Source organism: Corapipo altera, unplaced genomic scaffold, assembly GCF_003945725.1.
Source record: "Corapipo altera isolate COAL_440 unplaced genomic scaffold, ASM394572v1 257, whole genome shotgun sequence".
Lineage (NCBI taxonomy): Eukaryota > Metazoa > Chordata > Aves > Passeriformes > Pipridae > Corapipo > Corapipo altera.
This window is the reverse complement of record NW_020885045.1, coordinates 69,850-88,568: the sequence shown is the minus strand read 5'-3', so window position 1 is coordinate 88,568 and position 18,719 is coordinate 69,850. Positions and strand designations below refer to the sequence as shown.

Sequence of the window (18,719 nt, the reverse complement as noted above, 5' to 3'; positions counted from 1 at the left end):
CCCGTCCCCGCTCCGGGCTCCTGTCCCGGCTCCGCCCGCCGAGCAGGTGGACCCGGAGCTGTCCCTGCTCCGCTTCCGACGCCGCGGCAGGGCCGGCTGATGGCACAAAAGTCGGGTGAAATGGCAGATGGGGTCTTGCCCGGTGCGAGTTTGGGGTGAAATCCCTTGGGAACGGGCCCTGGCTGCAGAGTGGGAGCAGTGAGTGGAGAGACCCCGGCACCCCCCGCCCCCCCGGGGCAGAGGTTTGCTGGATCACAGCTCTTGACAAAAACCAGATTGTGAACGACTCCAACAGCCCCACCAGTACCAGAGCCAGCCAAAAGGTCGGCTGGGAGCAGCTGGAAATAGGAATAAACACCCTCAGCGGGGTCCAAGAGACATCTGTGCACAGCTGCAGTGTGTGTGTGGGTGTGTGCACGTACCCCCAGAGCACACCAGGCTCGGAGCTCTCTGCCAGCCACAGAGGACTCCAGGCCATCCAGGAGGTGCTGGAAGTGATGCCTCTGCCCTGGTGATCTCTCCTTCCCTGCCCAAGGCAGGAGCAGGTCCTGCTGCTTTCTGACAGGAGAAGGTGGAAGCGAGGAGAGCCCTCTGCTCTGGAGCCAGGCTGGGAGAGCTGGGGGGGTTCCCCTGGAGAAGAGAAGGCTCCAGGGAGAGCTGAGAGCCCCTTCCAGGGCTTAAAAGGGCTCCAGGAGAGCTGGAGGGGGACTTGGGACAAGGACCTGCAGGAACAGGACAAGGGGGAATGGCTTTAAACTAAAGGAGGGTAGATTTAGATTAGATATTGGGAGGAGATTCTTCCCTGTGGGGGTGGTGAGGCATTCCCTCAGCCTTTCCTCACAGGAAAGGGTTCCATCCCTCTGTTCATCTTGGTGGCCTCCTCTGGACTCACTCCAACAAGTCAGTGCTCAGATTTCTTACTCAATTCCAGCCACATTTGATGGAGGGGAGAGGAGCAGCCCAGGGGGCTGCAGGTTTGTGGAGATGTGACCTGTTGTTCCCAGTGCTGAACTTGTGTCACCACTTCCCCTCCTGCAGCAACAGGGAACGGCCAGCACCAAACTCATCCCCTGCACATGCAAAACATCGGCTCTGCACCCGGGAAAGCCCCAAACACAGCCCCAAATTCACTTGTGGCTGCTCTTCAAGGGCAGCCCCCGTGTTTCCTGGGACTGTGGCGGTGCCCAGAGAGTTCCCATGAGCGCGGGGCTCCCCCACGGACCTCACACTCGCCAAACTGGTTCAATGGGTTTGAAAGCCTCGCCGTGCTGCCTCCCGGAGCACAGCTCTGCTCCTCAGCCTGCGGGACACGGGCTCTGTGGGGGCCTGACCTGGGGACCCGCGTGGGCTGCGCTGGTGCCCGCGGGACTGCTCAGCCCCGCAGAGGAGGAGGAGGGTGGGAGGAAGCAGAGGCAAAGCAGGGCCAAACCCCAAGGGCTGAACCAGGACCAAACCCCAGCAGTGCTGGCACCTGCTAATTACGGCCCGGCAGCGTCACGGGCCGGGACTGTGCTGCTGCATCATCCCCCGTCAGCGCGGCCCCGGGGCTGTTCCCAGGGCACACCCCAAAACCCGGCACCCCCGCTGCCCTCCCCCAGGGCACGGGACCCTCGGGATGGGCCACGGGCCGTCCCCTGGCACGGGGAGCCTGTGCCCAGGAAGGGGAGCAGCTCCTGGGGAGCCTCCACTGGCCCGCGGGGGTCACCTGTGGGGGAGATGCCAGAGCATCCCCGGGGGCAGCCCCGCTTCCCAACCCTCCATCGGCACCGGGGCTCGCTCGGGGGGGGTGTGCTGAGCCATGGCACGGAATTCCCGGGGCGGGAATCCCGCTGAGGGGGTTGCAGGGACAAGGAGCGCGGAGCCGGGGGTGTCCCGTCCCGGAGCCGGGGGTGTCCCCTCTCAGAGCCGGGGTTGTCCCTCCCCGTGGCCCTGGCAGGGGTTGGCAGAGGCCGGTCCAGCCCCCGCGGGATGCCCGCACACACTCCGCCCCTCCCGCCGCCGTCTCCTGCCCCGCCTTGCTTAATTCCTTCCGTGGAGACACCCGGGATGCAGCCACGGGGCTCTTCCTACCCCAACCCGCCCTCCCGTGCCACCAAAGGCGGTGACAGAAGCCACCCCACGTGGATGTGCCCCGAGGTGGAGCGGGAGCTGCAGCTCCATCCCCACAGGAGCTCTTTCCCTGGGCCCCTCTCCCCCAGCTCAGCCTCCCTCCATTCCCTGCCCTCCCCGGGACCCCCAAACCCCCACCAGGGACATTCCTCTCGTGTGTCCCCGTGGTGGTGGGGCCATGCCCGGCCTGGCACAGGGATGTGACACATCCCACACTCGGGGGTTCCCCACACAGAGCGAAAGAGAAAGAAGGAAAGGGCACTTGGCCACGTTCCTCTTGGCCTCCTTCCACTTTCCTCTTCTGCTGTTATCCTCCCTTTTTATGGCTCCTTGCTCGAGCCTTAAGCCCCAGCAAACATCACCAGAGAGTTCATCCAACAGCAACAACCACGGCCTGTCTGCAGCACACACGCCCTGGGCCAGCACACCCTGGCTGGGGCTGGGACCCCAGAAGCACATCAAGCCCCCAGGGCAGACCCCGGGGGGGGGTCTCGGTCACATCCCTTCTCCAGAAGTGCCTGAGGGTCTCCAAGAACACCCACGTGGCCCCGTGGCAGGAGGTGAAGCTGAGGGGTGAAGCCTGGATGAGACACGGAGGCATCTCCGGGGCTGCCACCCCCCTGTGCCCACCTACCCTTCCTCCCCTCCTGCTGCCTGCCCCAAGGGGAGTATTTTGGGTGAGGAAGACCCTGGTGGTGCAGCCCCTGCCCATTCCCTGCTGCCTCACACCCCAAGGGCAGCAGCCAAGGGCAGCTCGTGCCCTGGGATCAGCGCTGGCAGCACGGGGTTGATGCCAGTGACAGCTCTGATGGCACCAGTGGTTCCCAGGAATAGTCTGGGCATCACCTGGGATACAGCAAAATCCAGTGTCCCAGGTGGGGTGAAGAGTGGGCAGAGGGAAGCACCAGGGGAGCAGCCACTGTCCCCTCACAGCCCCCCATGGCCCTTTCTAGGTGGGAGCAGTGCCATTTGTGTCCCCACAGCCCTTTCCAGGTGGGAGCAGCGCTATTCCTGTCCTCACAGCCCTTTCCAGGTGGGAGCAGTGCCACTGGTGTCCCTGGGGCAGAGCTGGGCTGTGGATTCAAGCCAAGTGGAGCCAGGAGTGAGGGAAGGGGGCACTGCTGGAGGAACCCATCATTCCTTAACGCTGAGCAGACACTCTGTGCCACCCCCCAGGATCCCAGTGCTGAGCTGGTTGGCAGCAGATCCATCAGCCCAGGGCAGCCTTAAAAGGCAGCAGGTTCCCAGACCCCCCAGCTCCAGCGTGGGCCCCTTGGAACAGGGAGGTGCCCCATCCATCCCCTGGGGTCGTGGTGCTGTGCCAGCCCTGTCTCCCACCCACCTTCCCCACCGGCACCGGGACAGACCCACTGCCAGCACCCACCCGGGACTCCCCTCCAGCTCCTGGAGCTGGGCTGGGCAGCAGGAGATCAGCTTCTCTTCCAGCTTTGCTGGGATTTGGGGACTCTAACAAGGCCCCTCCACCCCGGCTGGCAGTCCCTGCTCCTGGCACAGCTGGCCCCTTTATCCATTCCTGAGAAGTGAAGGTACTGCAGGGAGACACACAGAGCTGGGAGTGTCCCCTCACCCTCCCCAGCTCCTGTCTGGTGACAGGGTGGGACTGAGCCAAGAGCAGAGCAGGGATCACAGGGCTTTGGAGAAAGGATTGGGCCATGGCAGGATGTCCCATGGAGCAAAGGGCCATGGCACAGCAGGGTCACCCCTGGCAGGAGGGGGATTGGGGGGCACTGGGTTGTGACACAGCCCTGTGGGAGCAGCCACTGCCCAGTCCAGTTCAATGAGCCCCAACTGCAGCCTGGCCAAAGCCTGGTACCAACACTGCTACCCATCCAGCAGCTCTGCAGGGCCCAGCTTAGTCACACTGATCACCAAAAGCCATTACCAGGACAAGAAGCCAATGGTTTTCTGAGCAAAGCAACTTCTGCCCAGCAAAGCCACGTGAACCCGCTCCAGAATCATCAACCCACAGAGGCACAGCCCAGATTCCACGGGAGGCGACTCCTTCTGTCACTTGTCCCTGTCAAACCACCCCAGCTCTGGGGACAGGGGCTCTCCCAGCCCCTGCCTGACACCCAGCCAGCATTGCCACTTACAAACCCGCAGGAATTTGCTTTATTAGGGAATTTTAGGGAATTTCAGGTGGTGATTTGAACCTCTCTGCCTCAGCCCAAGACAGCAGCGCTCAGGCCCTGCAGAGCATCCTGCTTTGCCCTTCTGGAGTTCTCACACTCCATGCTCCTACCTCCAGCTGGGATAATCCCTCCTGGCCCAACAGAGCCTCAGTTGGGGCAGCTTCACTTGACAAATGACTCCAGAAAATTGCCAGGTTTGGGGTCTGTAGCGTCTGAGTGGCCACGGGCAGTGGCAGGAGCCAGGATGCAGGAACAGGAGTGCAGGAACAGCCTCCAAGAGACCTGGGAAGAGCTGTCACACAAAGAAAACAGAGGAGGCAGAAAGGCAAAGAAAGATTTGTTTGAAAAGCTGCAAAAGGAATTTAAAAGCAGGGAATTGGCTGGTTAGGGCAGCACTGGAGGGATGTCTGACACCCATTGCCAATTCCCAAGGGAATCCAAGGGATCCAGGAGCTGCTGGCACAGCAGGGCAGCTGGCCCTTTGCAGTTGGCCTTTATTAGCCCCAAATGCCACAAAAGACAGAGCACAAGAGTCCCTTTAGGCCACCAAAGGTAACACAACGTGCAAGGAAACACCAACCTTTGCACCATTCAGGAACTGGTGGTCAAAGCTGATGAAGGTTTAAGCTGCTTTCAAAATGAGTTTTAAGGATGACAGATGGAGAGAAGGGAAAAAAAACCCCACCCAGTTCTCTGCTTGAGCCTCCCGTGGATTTGGAGTCACATTGCTGTGTTTTCAGGGAAGCTTTTAATGCTGACCCCATTGTTGGCCACCTGCTCGTCACCCCCACGCTCTGCTGAAGCTTTTCCCAGCCCTGGGAAAGCCTCCAGCACAGCCCAGGACCCTCATCCCAAAGCGAGCTGAGACTCCACAATGAACATGGAGTGATGGGAATGCCCAGCTTTGACATTCAGGTGGCTGCAGCCCTGGAGTTCACAGAATCCCAGGATGGTTTGGGTGGGAATGGACCTTAAAGCTCATCCAGTGCCACCCCCTGCCATGGGCAGGGACACCTCCCACCAGCCCAGGTTGCTCCAAACCCTGTCCAACCTGGCCTTGGACACTTCCAGGGATGGAGCAGCCACAGTTTCTCTGGAAGTGTTCCTCCTGCAAGCAACAAGCAAAGACCCAGGACATGAAAAGCAGCAACCCCCACCCTGGGCTTGTTCTGACACTGCAGAGACATGGAGCAGCTTCACCAGTCCCTCTGCTGCAGCAACAGCTGGACTCAAACTGTTTGGGTTTTTAGGACCTTATTCCCTTTGCCCACAACAATCTGTTAAGCTCTGGGATGACACAGTGCAGACCCTGCCTGGAGCACCCCTCTCCCAGCCTTCTACCACCTCGGGACTCCCAACCCACAGAGCAGGGTGGGCTCTGACACCAGGGGCTCATTTCCACCCCCACAGGGCTCCAATCATTCCCAATCTCTGCTCATCCCCCGGTACTGCTGGGCCACAGCCCCAGATCCAGCTCCCTGAATACCAGGAAGTTTGGGATGATGAACAGATCCAGGGGAAGTGCAGCTGCACAGCAGGGATTGCTGGAATAGTTTTGCTCCAGCTGAGTGTCCTCAGAAAAGAGCATCATGACCCCAGCAAGTCTCCATCTGCTTTTTCTGAGGAGTTAAACTCTCACATGGAGAAACTGTTGGATCATGGAGTTGCACCAAGAGATCCTGCCCAGCTCTTGTGTTGCTGAACTGATGATTTACCCCTTGGGCTTGACCAAAGAGCAGTTTGGGTCACTCAGGACACTGCCCGTGGCCTCCTCCCACCCCACATCCCCCACTCAGGAGTTCAGCCCTCCCAAATTTCCCAAGGGGAGAAAATTTGTAACCACCATTTCTGATTCAGCATTTCCTCACCTCCCCCTTCGAGGGCTTCAGCTTTGAGGGAAAACAGCAAATTCAAGATTTATTTTTTTTTTAAACGAGAAAAAACTCCAAGTCTACCCTTTTGCTTCTCAAGAGGATTAACAACAACGTTTTAAGAAACAGATTTTCAAAAAAAATCAAGTCAGACCTCCACATGAGGCACCTCCATTTCAATACTTTTTTTGACATGGATACAAACAGGACACGAGAGGAGAGCTGGGAGCTTCCCAGGCACGTGGTGCTCCCAAGGAGCACCAGTTTCTCCAGGAAGTTGGTGTGTGAGGAAGATGAGCTCCAGCTCCATCACACCCCAAAATCCCTGGGCTGCTGCAGGACTGAAGAGTTGGGGCTGATGTGACCCCAAAAAAATCAGCAGCCAAGCAGTTTTGGGGCTGGCACAGCAGAACTTCCTCAGCTGCAGGGCCCAATCCTGCCGAGGAAGTTCCTCTTCCTTCAAGGATTAATTTACTTCCTGCCTTTCCTGGCAGAGGGAGAAGTGGCCACAGTCACCCCTGGGTGTAGGAGCAGCCTCCCAGGATTCCTCACACTCTCTGTTCTGGGAATGTTTCAGGATAACAACTCACACCCTCGGAGGCAGCGGCGACAGCAAATCAACAGCTTTTCACCCCACTGCTGACCCTCCCCCCCCGCTCCCAGAAATTCTCCCTCCTTTAAAACACCAACTCCTCTAAAACTACACAAAGAGACTATGAAATAAAACAATTTGAAGTAAACGAGGTGAACATGATATTTATGAACAAGCAATTCCCCTTAGATGGGCTTTCAAAGGCTTAGAGGTGGGAACCTCGAGCTGTAACGGGACATTTCCCATTTTCCTTCACCACAAACACTACACAGAACCAAAGCTGCAGCTGAGTACAATAATTAACCCCCACCCCTCCACCAGCAGGATGCCCTGGGGCAGAAACCAGGTCTGAGTAGAACCCAGATGATCCAACAGCAGCAGCATTGGCTTCATTTGACTGTATTTAAATAAAAATCGAGCATTTAAAAAAATAACAGGCACTAAAACCCCCTCAACACTGCTGCCCCCACGGGTCTCTCCCCACCCCTCCCCGGGTGCTCTGGGGGTGGCACAGAACACAAGAAGCCATTTTTCAGGAAGCAATGTAACAAAAATAACCAAAGGCAGCTCCTGGCCGGATCCGGGCCCGAAGCCCCGAGTTCCAGGAGTTCCCAGGGAGCAAACAGAGGAGGGGAGAGGCAGGACAGGCCCCCCACGCTGGACAGTCCGTGCTGGGTCCCTGCAGCCCTCAGAGCTTCTTCAGGCGACTGTACATCTCCCTCTTGCTCTTCTCCCCAGCCCAGGTCCGGCTCTTGGTGCGGAACCTCTTCAGGTCCTCCTTAAAGTCCTTGTGGTGCATGGGGCGGTAGCTCTCGGGCTCACAGAAGCTCTGGGGAGAGAGGAGCTGCTGTCACCTCGGTGTCACAGGGCTGAGGATCCCACTGACAGAGCCTGGCAGCAGCCACTGGGACAACCACCCTTGGAACAAACAGGGACAGACCCCCTCCCAGCTCCACGTGGGAGCTCCACGCTCAGAGCCCGGGGATACTCAGAATACAGCTACCAAACCCTGGGCACAGGGCTCTCATCCCAAATGCTCTGGTAGGCACCACCACGGCTGAGTCCGTGTGGTGCTCACCCTGGAAGGCAGGGACTGGAAGGATCCTCGGGACCGCGGAGCCCCGTCGGCTGTTCCGTGCTGCCACCTTGAGGCCTCGGTCACCCCTCCCCGGGACAGGGACAACCCAAAACCCACAGGGACAACCCAAATCCCACGTGTCCATCACCCCCGGGGAGCCAGCAGATCGCAGGGAGGGCTAAACACCTGGGCAGCACTCGGTGCCACCAGCACCAGCATCTCCAACAGGGCCCAACATCCCAGCAGGAAGGAGCTGACAACCCCATCCAACTGGCCACAGACAGGCCAGGTATCTCCCATCTCCCTGAAAACACACCAGGAAGGCAATCTAAGGGATACTCTGAAGTGTGAGGGACTGAGGTGACAGTCAGGCCATGGCCTGTTTGTGCCAGAGCAGCAGGACAGACCCCAAGAGCACTGGAGAGAGTCTGGCCATGGAAACGCTGCAGGAGTAAAAGCCAAGTGGTAGGAGAAATCCCACCCTCCAAGTGCTGGAAGAGCTGTGGGGTGTTCTTAGTTTCCTTGTCTGAATTACAGGTTGTAAACTCCAAGCTCAGGTTTCCAATTTTGCTGTTTCAGGACTGTAGGAGACCTGAGGTTTCCATTTGTTATCCAGCAATTGCTGTCAAGCCTTGTCTTCTTCCCTGCTCTGTGCAGGCTGAGCAGCCTTCAGTCCCTTCCCTCAGTGACAGTTTGTTCTAAAAGGGCAGAAACCACTTTTATATTTTACCTCTGAGACAAGTGTAAAAACCTTTCAGCTATGGCAGGAAAACAGCTCTGAGGGAAGGAACAGGCTCAGAGAGCCAAACCTGAGCTGCTCTGGGAACAGAGCACAGAGAGAACAGAAAAACCACCCCAGCCAAACCACTCTGCCCCAATGACAAGTCTGAGCATGAATAAATCAATAATACTTATCCACCACTTCTCCTGAGTGTGAAAGGGATCAAAGAACAATCATGGGATGGTTTGGGTTGGAAAGGACCTTCAAGATCTTGTTCCACCCCCTGCCAGGGGCAGGGACACCTTCCACTAGACTGGGCTGCTCCAAGCCCTGAACAATTCCAGGGATAGGGAATCCACAGTCTGGGAGGAAGTTCCTTACCCTGCATCTCGAGAAGAAATCCTTGTAGCCCCCCTTGAGCACGTAGAGCTCTGGGTAGTGCAGGCTGGGGTACTCATTGCTCAGCCTGTCCTGCTCCCGCACGAACCGGCACCTGCGGCAGGAAAGATCCTGGTGAACCCTGCACTCCACAGCTGACACCCAAAGCCAGCTCTCACCCCAGGCTCCCCATCCCTGGGATCACAGGGGTCTGCTGCTGCCTGTCAGGAAGGGGCTGAGGACCCACACGACCACAGTGAACGGGTTTTTCCCTTTCCCTCCGAACACACACCAGCGCTCCGGCCACTCCCACCACGGGCTGTGCCACGGCCCCGCCAGGTGACAGTCCCCGTGTCCTGGTGGTGCCACCCCCACAGCTCCGCTCCCAGCACTGCAGCAGGTCCTTCTCCAGGGGCTGGGCACTCACATCCGAGGGCCCCGCTCCGAGGAGAACTCGCAGTAGAACACCACGATGACCCGCTTGTTCTCCGCCGGCGCGATCGGCTGCTTCAGCAGGTAGTTCTCCACGTCCTCTTCCATGTGGAGGTTTATGGCACCCTGTGAGGGCAGGGGGAACTGAACAAACTTATCCCACTCCCTTGAGGGCAGTTTCCTCCCCTTGGTTTGCTGGAGGAGCCCTGGAACCCTCTCCAAACCCCACTAGCACACCACAGAGTCTGGGACTGGCTCTGGGTGACCACGGCCTGGTTCAGATGGACAGTTCAGCACCTGCAGGCTGTGGCTCCTTGGATTTCCCTCCCCACCTCATGTTTTTGGGATGGTCTTTGATCAAGCAGCAATGTCCAGGATCAGTTACAGAATCCCAGAATCGTTTGGGTCTGAAGGGACCTTAAGGATCATCCAGTTCCCACCCCCTGCCATGGGCAGGGACACCTTCCACCAGCCCAGGTTGCTCCAACCTGGCTTTGGACACTTCCAGGGATCCAGGAGCAGCCACAGCTTCTCTGGGCAGCCTGTGCCAGGGCCTCCCCACCCTCACAGCCAAGAATTCCCTCCCAATATCCCATGTCACCCTGCCCTCTGGCAGTGGGAAGCCATTCCCTCTTGTCCTGTCCCTCCATGCCTTGTCCAAAGTCTCTCTCCAGCTCTCCTGGAGCCCCTTTAGGCACTGGAAGGGGCTCTAAGGCCACATCCTCTCTGGGTGATCTGTTCCTGGTTATGTTTTGCACAGCCCTTTGTTCTTTGAAGTCTGTGATTTAAATTAAGTTTAATATTCCAGTTTTAGCTTCCCTGGATACCAGGGTGTTGCACACTGAGTGTCTTACATCCTTCCTGTGGAACCACCTCCCTGAGGGCCACACAGGCCCCCTCCTGTGCTTAAGGAGGGCAGAACACTCCCCTCTGAGGGGCAAAGGCACTTTATGAACCAAGTGTGAGCTCAGTGTCCAAAATCCAGGTATTGGGTGGGTGTGACAGGGTCCCAGTGGGGCACCTCAGGAATGACATATCCACATGGCCTTGGATAACAGCCAGCCCCACGTGGGGCCAAGTGACCCCACACTGCAACTTCAGACCCCTCTGGGTGGCTCTTACAGGGTCAACATACCTTGATGTGCCCTCCTTCATACTCGTAGGGGTATCTGCAGTCCATTATCACACATTGCTTGATGAAGCTCTCAAACTTTCCAGTCAGCACAGACACAATCTGAGGAAAAAAAAAAAAAAAACCCACAAAAAACCAGAGGTCAGTTGTTTCAAGATGTTTTTGTGTTGTCCCTTAAACCCCAGCAAAGAATTTTCCTGCCTCTCCTTGGAGCACTCACCATTTCTGAGTCGATGTATTTTAAATCCTGATGTTTCCCATCAACAGTGTCAAGTAAATAACTCTGTGACAGAGAGGATGGAGAAAATCCAGATGTGAGTCACAGCATACAGCAATTCATTCTCTGACAGATACTTTGATGACAAGAATCTCTTCAGGAGTTAAGACCAAGAATTCTAAAGTCAGGGACAGAATTTAATTTTTGGCTCCTGCACCAGAGGGATTTTGTAGGTCTTTAACCACAAATTAATCACTTTGTGTCTAACCTGCCCCTTCTCACCAACAGCCTCTCCTAGTTGTTTGAGGATCACAGAATGGTTTGGAGAACACCTCCAAGATCATCAAGTCCAACCTTCAAGTCCAACCAAGCAAGATTTATGTAGCAGCAGAAAAGCCTCTGTAAAGGGAGGGGTTTTACTGGGCTGGTTTGAGCCATCCCCACCGGGAGAGGCCACTGGAACACTCCAGTAAACCCCTGGCCATGGAATCCCTGGAATTACCTTGGAGAAGTCCCCAATCAGGTCTCTCTGGTCGCTGTCCAAGATGCTCTCGATCTCTGCTGTGGAGGGTTGGGTCCTCACCAGTTTCACACTCTGGAGGACACAGGGCAGAAATCAGCACTGGCAGCAGACACATCCCATTCCCTATTTCCCAGAACACAGAACTCAGACTTGACTCCAGAGCTCTGAATTCCGACTCCTCAGCTTCCCTTGCTGTTCTGGGGCAAAGCTCAGGTTTAGGATATGCAAGCACTGCCCCAGTTCCCCCAAATCTCACTTTTCAGCCAAAAAAGCTCCCGTTGACCTTCATAACCCAGGCACCAACATCAGATCCCCCCCCAGTCAATTCTCCCTTGCAAACTGGATGCTGAGTCACCAACCGTTGGGTCCTCGGAAGTTCCAGGCAGGCTTTTCCTCTTCTTGCTTTTCCCTGGGGAATTGTCTTCCTGGGATCTCTCCATCCTCTTCTGGGTGGTTCTTCCTGCAATGCTGGACACGGATGAAGAGCCAAACAGGCGGCACCGTTTGGCCTGCGAGGAAGGAGAGGAGTTGAGTTCTCCAGCACAGGTTTGGCTTGGAAAATAAACAAGCCTCAGGATTACAGACTGTTAGAGATTTTGCCTTCTTTAAGACACCACCACTGCACAGCAACTGCAGGATGGCAATTTCAATTATTCAGGCTCTGCATTTCCAGTAACACTTGCTACTGGGGGGACTGGGGGAGCTTGGAGCACCCTAAGCAAGATGAAGTGCTCTGCACCAATTAGCAGCCAATCTATCAGCAGATCAAGGAGCTTCTTACTGGAGTCTAAACTCCCTTCCCAGTCCCTTATCAGGGGATCAGCATTCCAGGTGAGCCTGGTGCAGGGTGAATTCCAGATATGCCAACAAGATTCTGATAAGGGAAGTCAAGATTTCCTCACAGCTTGTGAAGCCTAAAAAGAAATTTAATGCCTACAAGTGTTCCAGACTGACAGAGCCTTCCAGGCAAACAGCTTCAGAGATAAGGGAACACTGCAGGGGGCCGTGCCACGGCTTGTTTTGTTGTTGTCCTTAGGGATACGGGAGACAGTGGGATCTCTTGTCTGGGCAGTGGAAGTGCCAGGACACAGGCCAGTCTGTGTGCTGGGGAACACTCACCCGATTGTCCGCTCTCCTCATGACCAGCGGCGCCGTCCAGAGACTCGCCACGTCCGACGGCACCTCCTCGTCGTTCTGAGGGGGGGAACAAAGGAGGGTCATCCCACCTGCTGCACCACAGGCTGGAAACACAGCTCCTGCACAGCTGGGGCAAACATTCCAGCTGGGCTCAGCTGCCAGGGCAGCTTTAGGAATTTAACTCCGTTATCGGGCCACTGCTCAATGAAACAACAGGCCCGAGCTGAGACACGCTGGAGTTATATCAGTTCACTGATGCATCAACAGTGGTGATCCTCCAGAGCTTTAGGCATCTCAAATTCAGTTGGAAACAGTTCTCTATTTAAGTGGCTGCAAAGCAAAACACCACCTCTGAGTTTTCCAGCAGGTTTCTAAAGCAAAATGCCAACTGTTCCAATAATTCTCTCTCGTAATGCAGCTCTCCAACTAAAAATAACTTCCTCGTTCACACCCCAAACAAATCCCACTGTCTGCACTAGGAAAGAGCACTTTTAAGGCAGGGATACCACAGTGTGAGTTGAAAAAGATGATGATACCTCATCTCCTAGTGGGAGGTGTCCCTGCACACGGCAGGGGGCTGGAACTGGATGGTCTTTGAGGTTCCTTCCAACCCAAACCACTCCGGGATTCCATGATTCCCTAAACTTATTGCAGCTTGACTGAGCACACTGACTTCTGCCAGAACACACCTGCACCACGGACACACATAGCAGCATCAGGCAGAACTGTATTTGGGATCTCCACCCCATTCCCTTTGCACATACCTTCAAATCCTGGTCATCCAGCAGCTCCAGGAACCCATCGTCGTCCTCGCTTTCCGAGGTCAGGGAATGCTGCTGCAGGAAGGGTGGCCTGTAGTTCTCCTGCTCACCCGAGGGTGTTTCATCCATGGGAATCTGAGAGGAGACAGTTTCAATTTTAACAATGTTCCTTTTTTTCCCAGAGCTGATGCCATGACCTTCCTGCACTGCAGGGAACACCGTAGTTATTCCTTCATATAGAGCAAACAGGACAGAGAGGAATTGGAAGGATGAAAGGTTGCCAGACTCAAGGAGTGGAGGCAAGACTTGGCCCCCCCACCCTGTTTCTGTGCAAGGACCCATCATGATTTTTCAGTTGCTTTTTCTAAGCGACAGGACAGGAATAAGGTAACATTTTCTCCCTGGGTGTCACATCTGGACACAAGATCCAGCTTTTTCTGCACAGTTGGGGTTGTGGTTCCAAATGCATCAGCCTCAACAGAAGTCATAGTGAAATCAATTCCAATTCCACACCAGTGCCCACACTGCCCTCAATTACTGCAGCAGAACCTCAGCTCTGCACTGACTCACCCTTCCCAGAACAATCCACGTTTCAAATTTCTGACCATTTCAGGAGCCAAAGGTGAGAAAAATTTTCTTATCTGGCAGATAAATAAGTCTTTCTATTTGGCACCTGAGCAGTGGTGACTGACAGTACTGCCCTTGAACCCTGACACAATTTGTCTTCCTCCCAGAGAGTGGGCAGCAAAGAATTAGGTGAGAATTAGTTTAAAAGAACTTACAATCTGAGCTGGAGATGAATTCTGCCTCGCTCCAGCCCTTCCATCACGGAAGCAACGAGAAGCTGGTTTGGTTGGCTTCTTAAACTCAAATGATTCCTGAATTAAAAAGGAAGAAAACCATCATTTTACCAGAATGACAAACTGTGTGGGTTGCTTGGATCATTTTATCCTTACAGGGTTTTTTTAAAACTACCTGACATTTTGGATTTAAGCTCCCTGCTGCCAACAGGAATAGTCTGAAGGTGAATGTCTTTAAATGAAAGATGTTACAAGTGTTTTCATTTAACATAATCCAAAATTTATGTCCCTGACATCACCTACAGGCTGAAGGCTTTTCTATCCCTGTCAGTCAACTTCTCTGCAAAATACATCATCTTTGAGGGCAGCCAAGGCTGTGTCCTCTCCTGCAGACCTGTCAGAGTCCCACCCATGGGATTCCCAGTAGCCAAAGGCCATTGATTCCATGAGGAATCCATGGCAGCAGTGGGAAGAGAGGGGTTGATCCACCTAAACACCTTCCTGGAGGCAGCCCTTGGAATTCTCTAGAGCAAGCAGAGAGAACACCTCCTCCCTCCCTTGCCACAGCCAGAAAGGAGTCAGGGTTAGTGGTGGAGCTGCACATTCAAAGTCTTCCTGATTTTTATTAATCTCTAATCACTTACATTCTCCTTATTTTCATCTTGTGCCAATGGCTGAAAAGCATCACTGTCCAGAGAATCTGAATGGTTTCTCTTCAGGGCAGGGCTGGATCCCAGCAGGTTTTGCTGCAATGACCACACAAAAAATGCCAGTTCAGTATTGTGCAACAAGCACATTTTAAGCACACGAGGGGTTAATAAAGACTGTAAAGTCTCTGACTATGAATTTGTGCAGGAAACTTTGCTGACACCTCAGCACAGGTACCAAAATGCTTCCACTGCAGCAGTGATGGAGCCACACCACGGAGATTTCACGGGGACTTAAGTGAGATTTACAATGTACAAGCTGCAACTCTGACAGTTTGCATTAAGCACCCTCAGCAGCTGGTTTTGCAGCCAGAAAATTAACAAGTTAGGCAATGTATTCAAGTAGGAACATGCTAAACCCTTTAGCACTTGCAGACCATCAGTACCACTCTCACTTACTGGCAGGGAGTGTATTCTCCTGAAAGGTATTCGAAGGCTGCAGGGAGAAAGAACAGAGATTTATTTCAACATTTCGTTTTAAAAGACATGATTAAAACTCACCCCTCCCGAACTCCATAAGCTACAGCAGACACTAAGAGTTTAAAATAGAATTATACTCACTTCAGTCTGTTGGATTTGAGAATTGCTTTCTCAAACCTAAAAGCAAGAGAGATGCACATTAGAAATCAGCCCTATATTTAGGGGTTATGCCAAGCACAAACCAACACAGAATCCCAGGATGGTTTGGGTCTGAAGGGATCTTAAGGAGCATCCATTCCCACTCCTTGCCATGGGCAGGGACACCTTCCACTAGCCCAGGTTGCTCATCCAAGCCCATCCAACCTGACCTTGGACACTTCCAGGGGTGGGGCAGCCACAGCTGCTTTGGGCAACCTGCTTCTTAATGACACTTGTCTCTCCCAAACCCTATTTGTAGCCAGGCTATCCCATCCTGCTTTTTGAAACACTCAAAAACTCCCTCTCCCCTTCTCCCCTTAAATTCTTTCCAGCACTGTTCAGACAAGAAGTGAGGCTGAAGGAGGAAGGGTGTGGTAAATCAGGGACCAAGGGCATCTGTCCCCATCCCTGGGAATAGATTAGGGGGAAAAAATAATCCAACTGGGAGTGGCAGCTCAAAGCTCAGGGTAACTGCTGGCATCAGTTCTGGCTGACAAGGTGGTGATGGGTCAAAGGTTGGACTTGATGATCTTAGAGGTTTTTTCCAACTTAAATGATTCTGGGATTCTGTGACCAGTTAAGGCACAGAGAAGCATAATTTAAGTGTTGGAAACTGCAACTTGGTGCAGCCTCAGGCTCCTGGTAAGGTGTGTGGTACAACACCTTAGCTCAGAGCCAACACCTGGGACACAGGCAGGACCATTCCCAGCACCTCCAGCTCATGAGGGAAGAGCCCACACGTGCCAGCAAAGGAAAAGCCTCATCAGGCCCCATCAGGCCACGTTTGCTGCTGATCCAGCACACCCAAGTGGGGTCTAACACGTGGTTACATACGTGTCCTCCACGGGGTCGCCGGAGGTCGCAGGGCCGGGTGAATCCAAAGCCAAACCTGCACAGGACACACAGAATTCCTGGTGGTCAGTCCCCAGGAAACAGGGATTGTTGGACACTGTGACAGGCTGCCACAGAGAGACCCGGGGAACTCACGTGGAAAGCCCCAGGTGCAGCCTCACCTCCAAGCCAGGGTTACAGACACTCCCTAAGGTTGGATTTGGACATGGATATGGATCATCAAGTGCTTGGGGAAAACCAGAAGTCATTAAAAAAAAAGCCCCCCCAGCCCTGCCTAGACTGTCACATGGAATACTCTTGGCTTATTCTCTCCCCCACACCTTAATAAACAAACAGTTTAGTCCTTTAGGTTGTTGTTGGTTTGGTTTTTTTCTAAGCCATGTTTTTAGTTATACCTCTTCCCAGGAAGAAATTCTGGGCTTATTCCAAAAAGATGAGTAGTCAAAAGGCCCTTCCCAATGTACTGGAAAGAACAGGAAGCGTTTCATAAGCACAAGTCAAGCAGAACATTGCATTTGCCTGTACTAAAATGCTGTGGAGCTGCAAAGTTACTCAGACACAGATTCCTGAGGAGCTGGAGAGAGTGAGGATTTAACAAGGTTGGCTGTTCTATCCTGCTCTGTGCTTTGTGAGCTGGACTTCTGTTTTAGAAGTTCATAAAGTTCATTTCTAGGCTAAAAGTGCCTTCAAAGTGGGGTGTAAATTCAGGTGGAAACACTGATTTCCCTGAGCTGGAGCAATGAGGTACCAGAGCTCCTCTGTGTCTGCAAGTTACGGGGTAAGAGCTTGTTTCATTTTTACTGGTAAAGCTTCTCACCTGAAACAAAGGAAATCTCTCTAGGCAAGTATCAGGACTGAAGTGTTTCAGATAAACAACCAGCTCTTGGTAACAAAAAAAAAACCACCACAGCCCCAAACCACAAGGCAAACCCACTCAACTGGGGCAGGCTGGCCCAGTTTGGGTTTAGAGAGAGAGAACAGATGGTGGGGACTCGGCTTCATCACCCTCCAAAGGGCAGGAGCTCCACGGGAGAGATGGGATCCCAGCACCTTCTCCCTGTTTTCCACACCAGCATCCAGGAGCCACCCCAGGAATGGTGGGACTGCAGGCAGGGAAGGCTCTCTATCCAAACCCTGGCAGCTGCTTTTCAATCCTTAATTGTTAATTATTAACTGGGAAGGCCATACCTGAGTCTGTGGATTCTGAGGATGAAGATCTCTGCAATCCATTCTTGTTCCCCAGGTCTTGCTCCGTGTTTTCCCGCTGCCTGGAAAGGGAAGTTTGGGATTTGGTTTAAAAGCTCTGTGAGGAAACGAATACAACCTGGTGATCATCACCTGGAACCTTTATCATCAGCCAGGTGAGGGGATTCCCACTGGGAAAACCTGCAGAGCACTGTCCTGTGCTCTGGGTGCTGCTGAGAACGGGGACAATGTCACCACTGGATCAGATCCAACACCCACAGGGCCTGAAGCTTCATGGTTTGGGTTTGAAAACATCAGAAATTGGGCTTCTGAGGCAGGAGAAGGGTCATTTAACACAGCAGTTATCCTGCTTGCCTTCCTGGTCTCCTCAAACCAAACATTTCTCCGTTCACATCAGCTCTGGGGGGTTCAAAATGTTCTTTTGGAGCCTGTGCCCTCGCAAAGGAAGGTTTTGATACCTCAGAATTACAGACCTGGCCACGAAACTTCTGGTTCTTGGTGCCTGGAATCGCATTAGCACCTCCCAAACCACACTCCAGGGAGTTCCATCAGAGCCCAGCTGGAAGTGCAACCCTCTCTCTGGCAGCCACTCCTTTAATTCGGATCTTGCACAGCAAAAAATGCCAAACTTCTAATTCAAACCCATTTTTACAAGGAGGTGACTCCCACATTTTGTTGTATCTGCTAAAGCTCAGCGCTGGGGGATAAGAGAACCATATGGAGCCTCACTCAAATAAAAGCAAAGCTACTTGAATAATTTACATGGAGGGCACTGCCAATGGTCTGCAGGAATCCCAGGAATCTGAAGGAGGGAAGGATCCTAAAGCAGGTGATTGCAGAAAACGGGAATGATGGAAGAGCAACAAACACAAAACCAGGAGGGTCATCGAGACCAGAGTGGGCCAGGGCAAAACAGGAGCCACTCAGGAGGGAAACTGGGGGAATAATGGGATTAAAGGAGACCAGGAAGAACAAAATTGGATGGAGCAACTGCTGGGAGTACAAGAGGAGGAGGAAGGTGCGGGAACAGGGGTGAGAGAGGAAGGACAGAGCTGAGATGGTGCAGGGAAGGCATGAAAAATGGGCACAAAGGTGTTTGTGGGAGAGGGGGAAGCCCAGGGAAGGGCTCAGGAGGGAGGTGGACGCCCAGAGCAGAGCCAGGGTGGGACTCAGGAGGGGGAAGGTGGCCCAGGGCACTGGATCCACGGGGGCTGGGGGAGGTGGAGGCATCGGGCATGGGGAGGGGGGTGTTTAGGGAATCATGGAAGTTTTCCAGGCAGGGGGGGATAAAACTCCTCGAGGTGTCACAGGTGGGGGGTGGGGACAAACAGCTCCTCCAGGCCTCGTTTTTTTGGGGGGAGGGTTGGGAAAAGAGGGGCTGGAGGTCTCGGGTTTGGGCCGTGGGGGCGTTTGGAAGGAGAGGAAGCAGGAT

The 18,719-nt window shown here is 54.0% G+C and overlaps 1 protein-coding gene across 1 annotated transcript in view; it reads right to left on the bottom strand.

Moving 5' to 3' along the window:
• Window positions 1–6,862: 6,862 nt before the first annotated feature.
• The window catches only part of CDC25A (cell division cycle 25A), a 17,122-nt gene continuing 5,265 nt past the window's right edge, over window positions 6,863–18,719 (bottom strand). The window contains exons 2-16 of the mRNA XM_027668587.1: window positions 17,270–17,349; window positions 16,064–16,118; window positions 15,173–15,208; window positions 15,011–15,047; window positions 14,549–14,650; window positions 13,887–13,982; window positions 13,108–13,239; window positions 12,326–12,400; window positions 11,566–11,715; window positions 11,186–11,278; window positions 10,687–10,749; window positions 10,470–10,568; window positions 9,330–9,460; window positions 8,906–9,017; window positions 6,863–7,554 (exon numbers count right to left, since the gene is read on the bottom strand). Of these exons, the coding sequence (XP_027524388.1) occupies window positions 7,414–7,554; window positions 8,906–9,017; window positions 9,330–9,460; window positions 10,470–10,568; window positions 10,687–10,749; window positions 11,186–11,278; window positions 11,566–11,715; window positions 12,326–12,400; window positions 13,108–13,239; window positions 13,887–13,982; window positions 14,549–14,650; window positions 15,011–15,047; window positions 15,173–15,208; window positions 16,064–16,118; window positions 17,270–17,349 (1,402 nt within the window). The 3' untranslated portion in view covers window positions 6,863–7,413. The remainder of the gene's footprint in view (window positions 7,555–8,905; window positions 9,018–9,329; window positions 9,461–10,469; window positions 10,569–10,686; window positions 10,750–11,185; window positions 11,279–11,565; window positions 11,716–12,325; window positions 12,401–13,107; window positions 13,240–13,886; window positions 13,983–14,548; window positions 14,651–15,010; window positions 15,048–15,172; window positions 15,209–16,063; window positions 16,119–17,269; window positions 17,350–18,719) is intronic.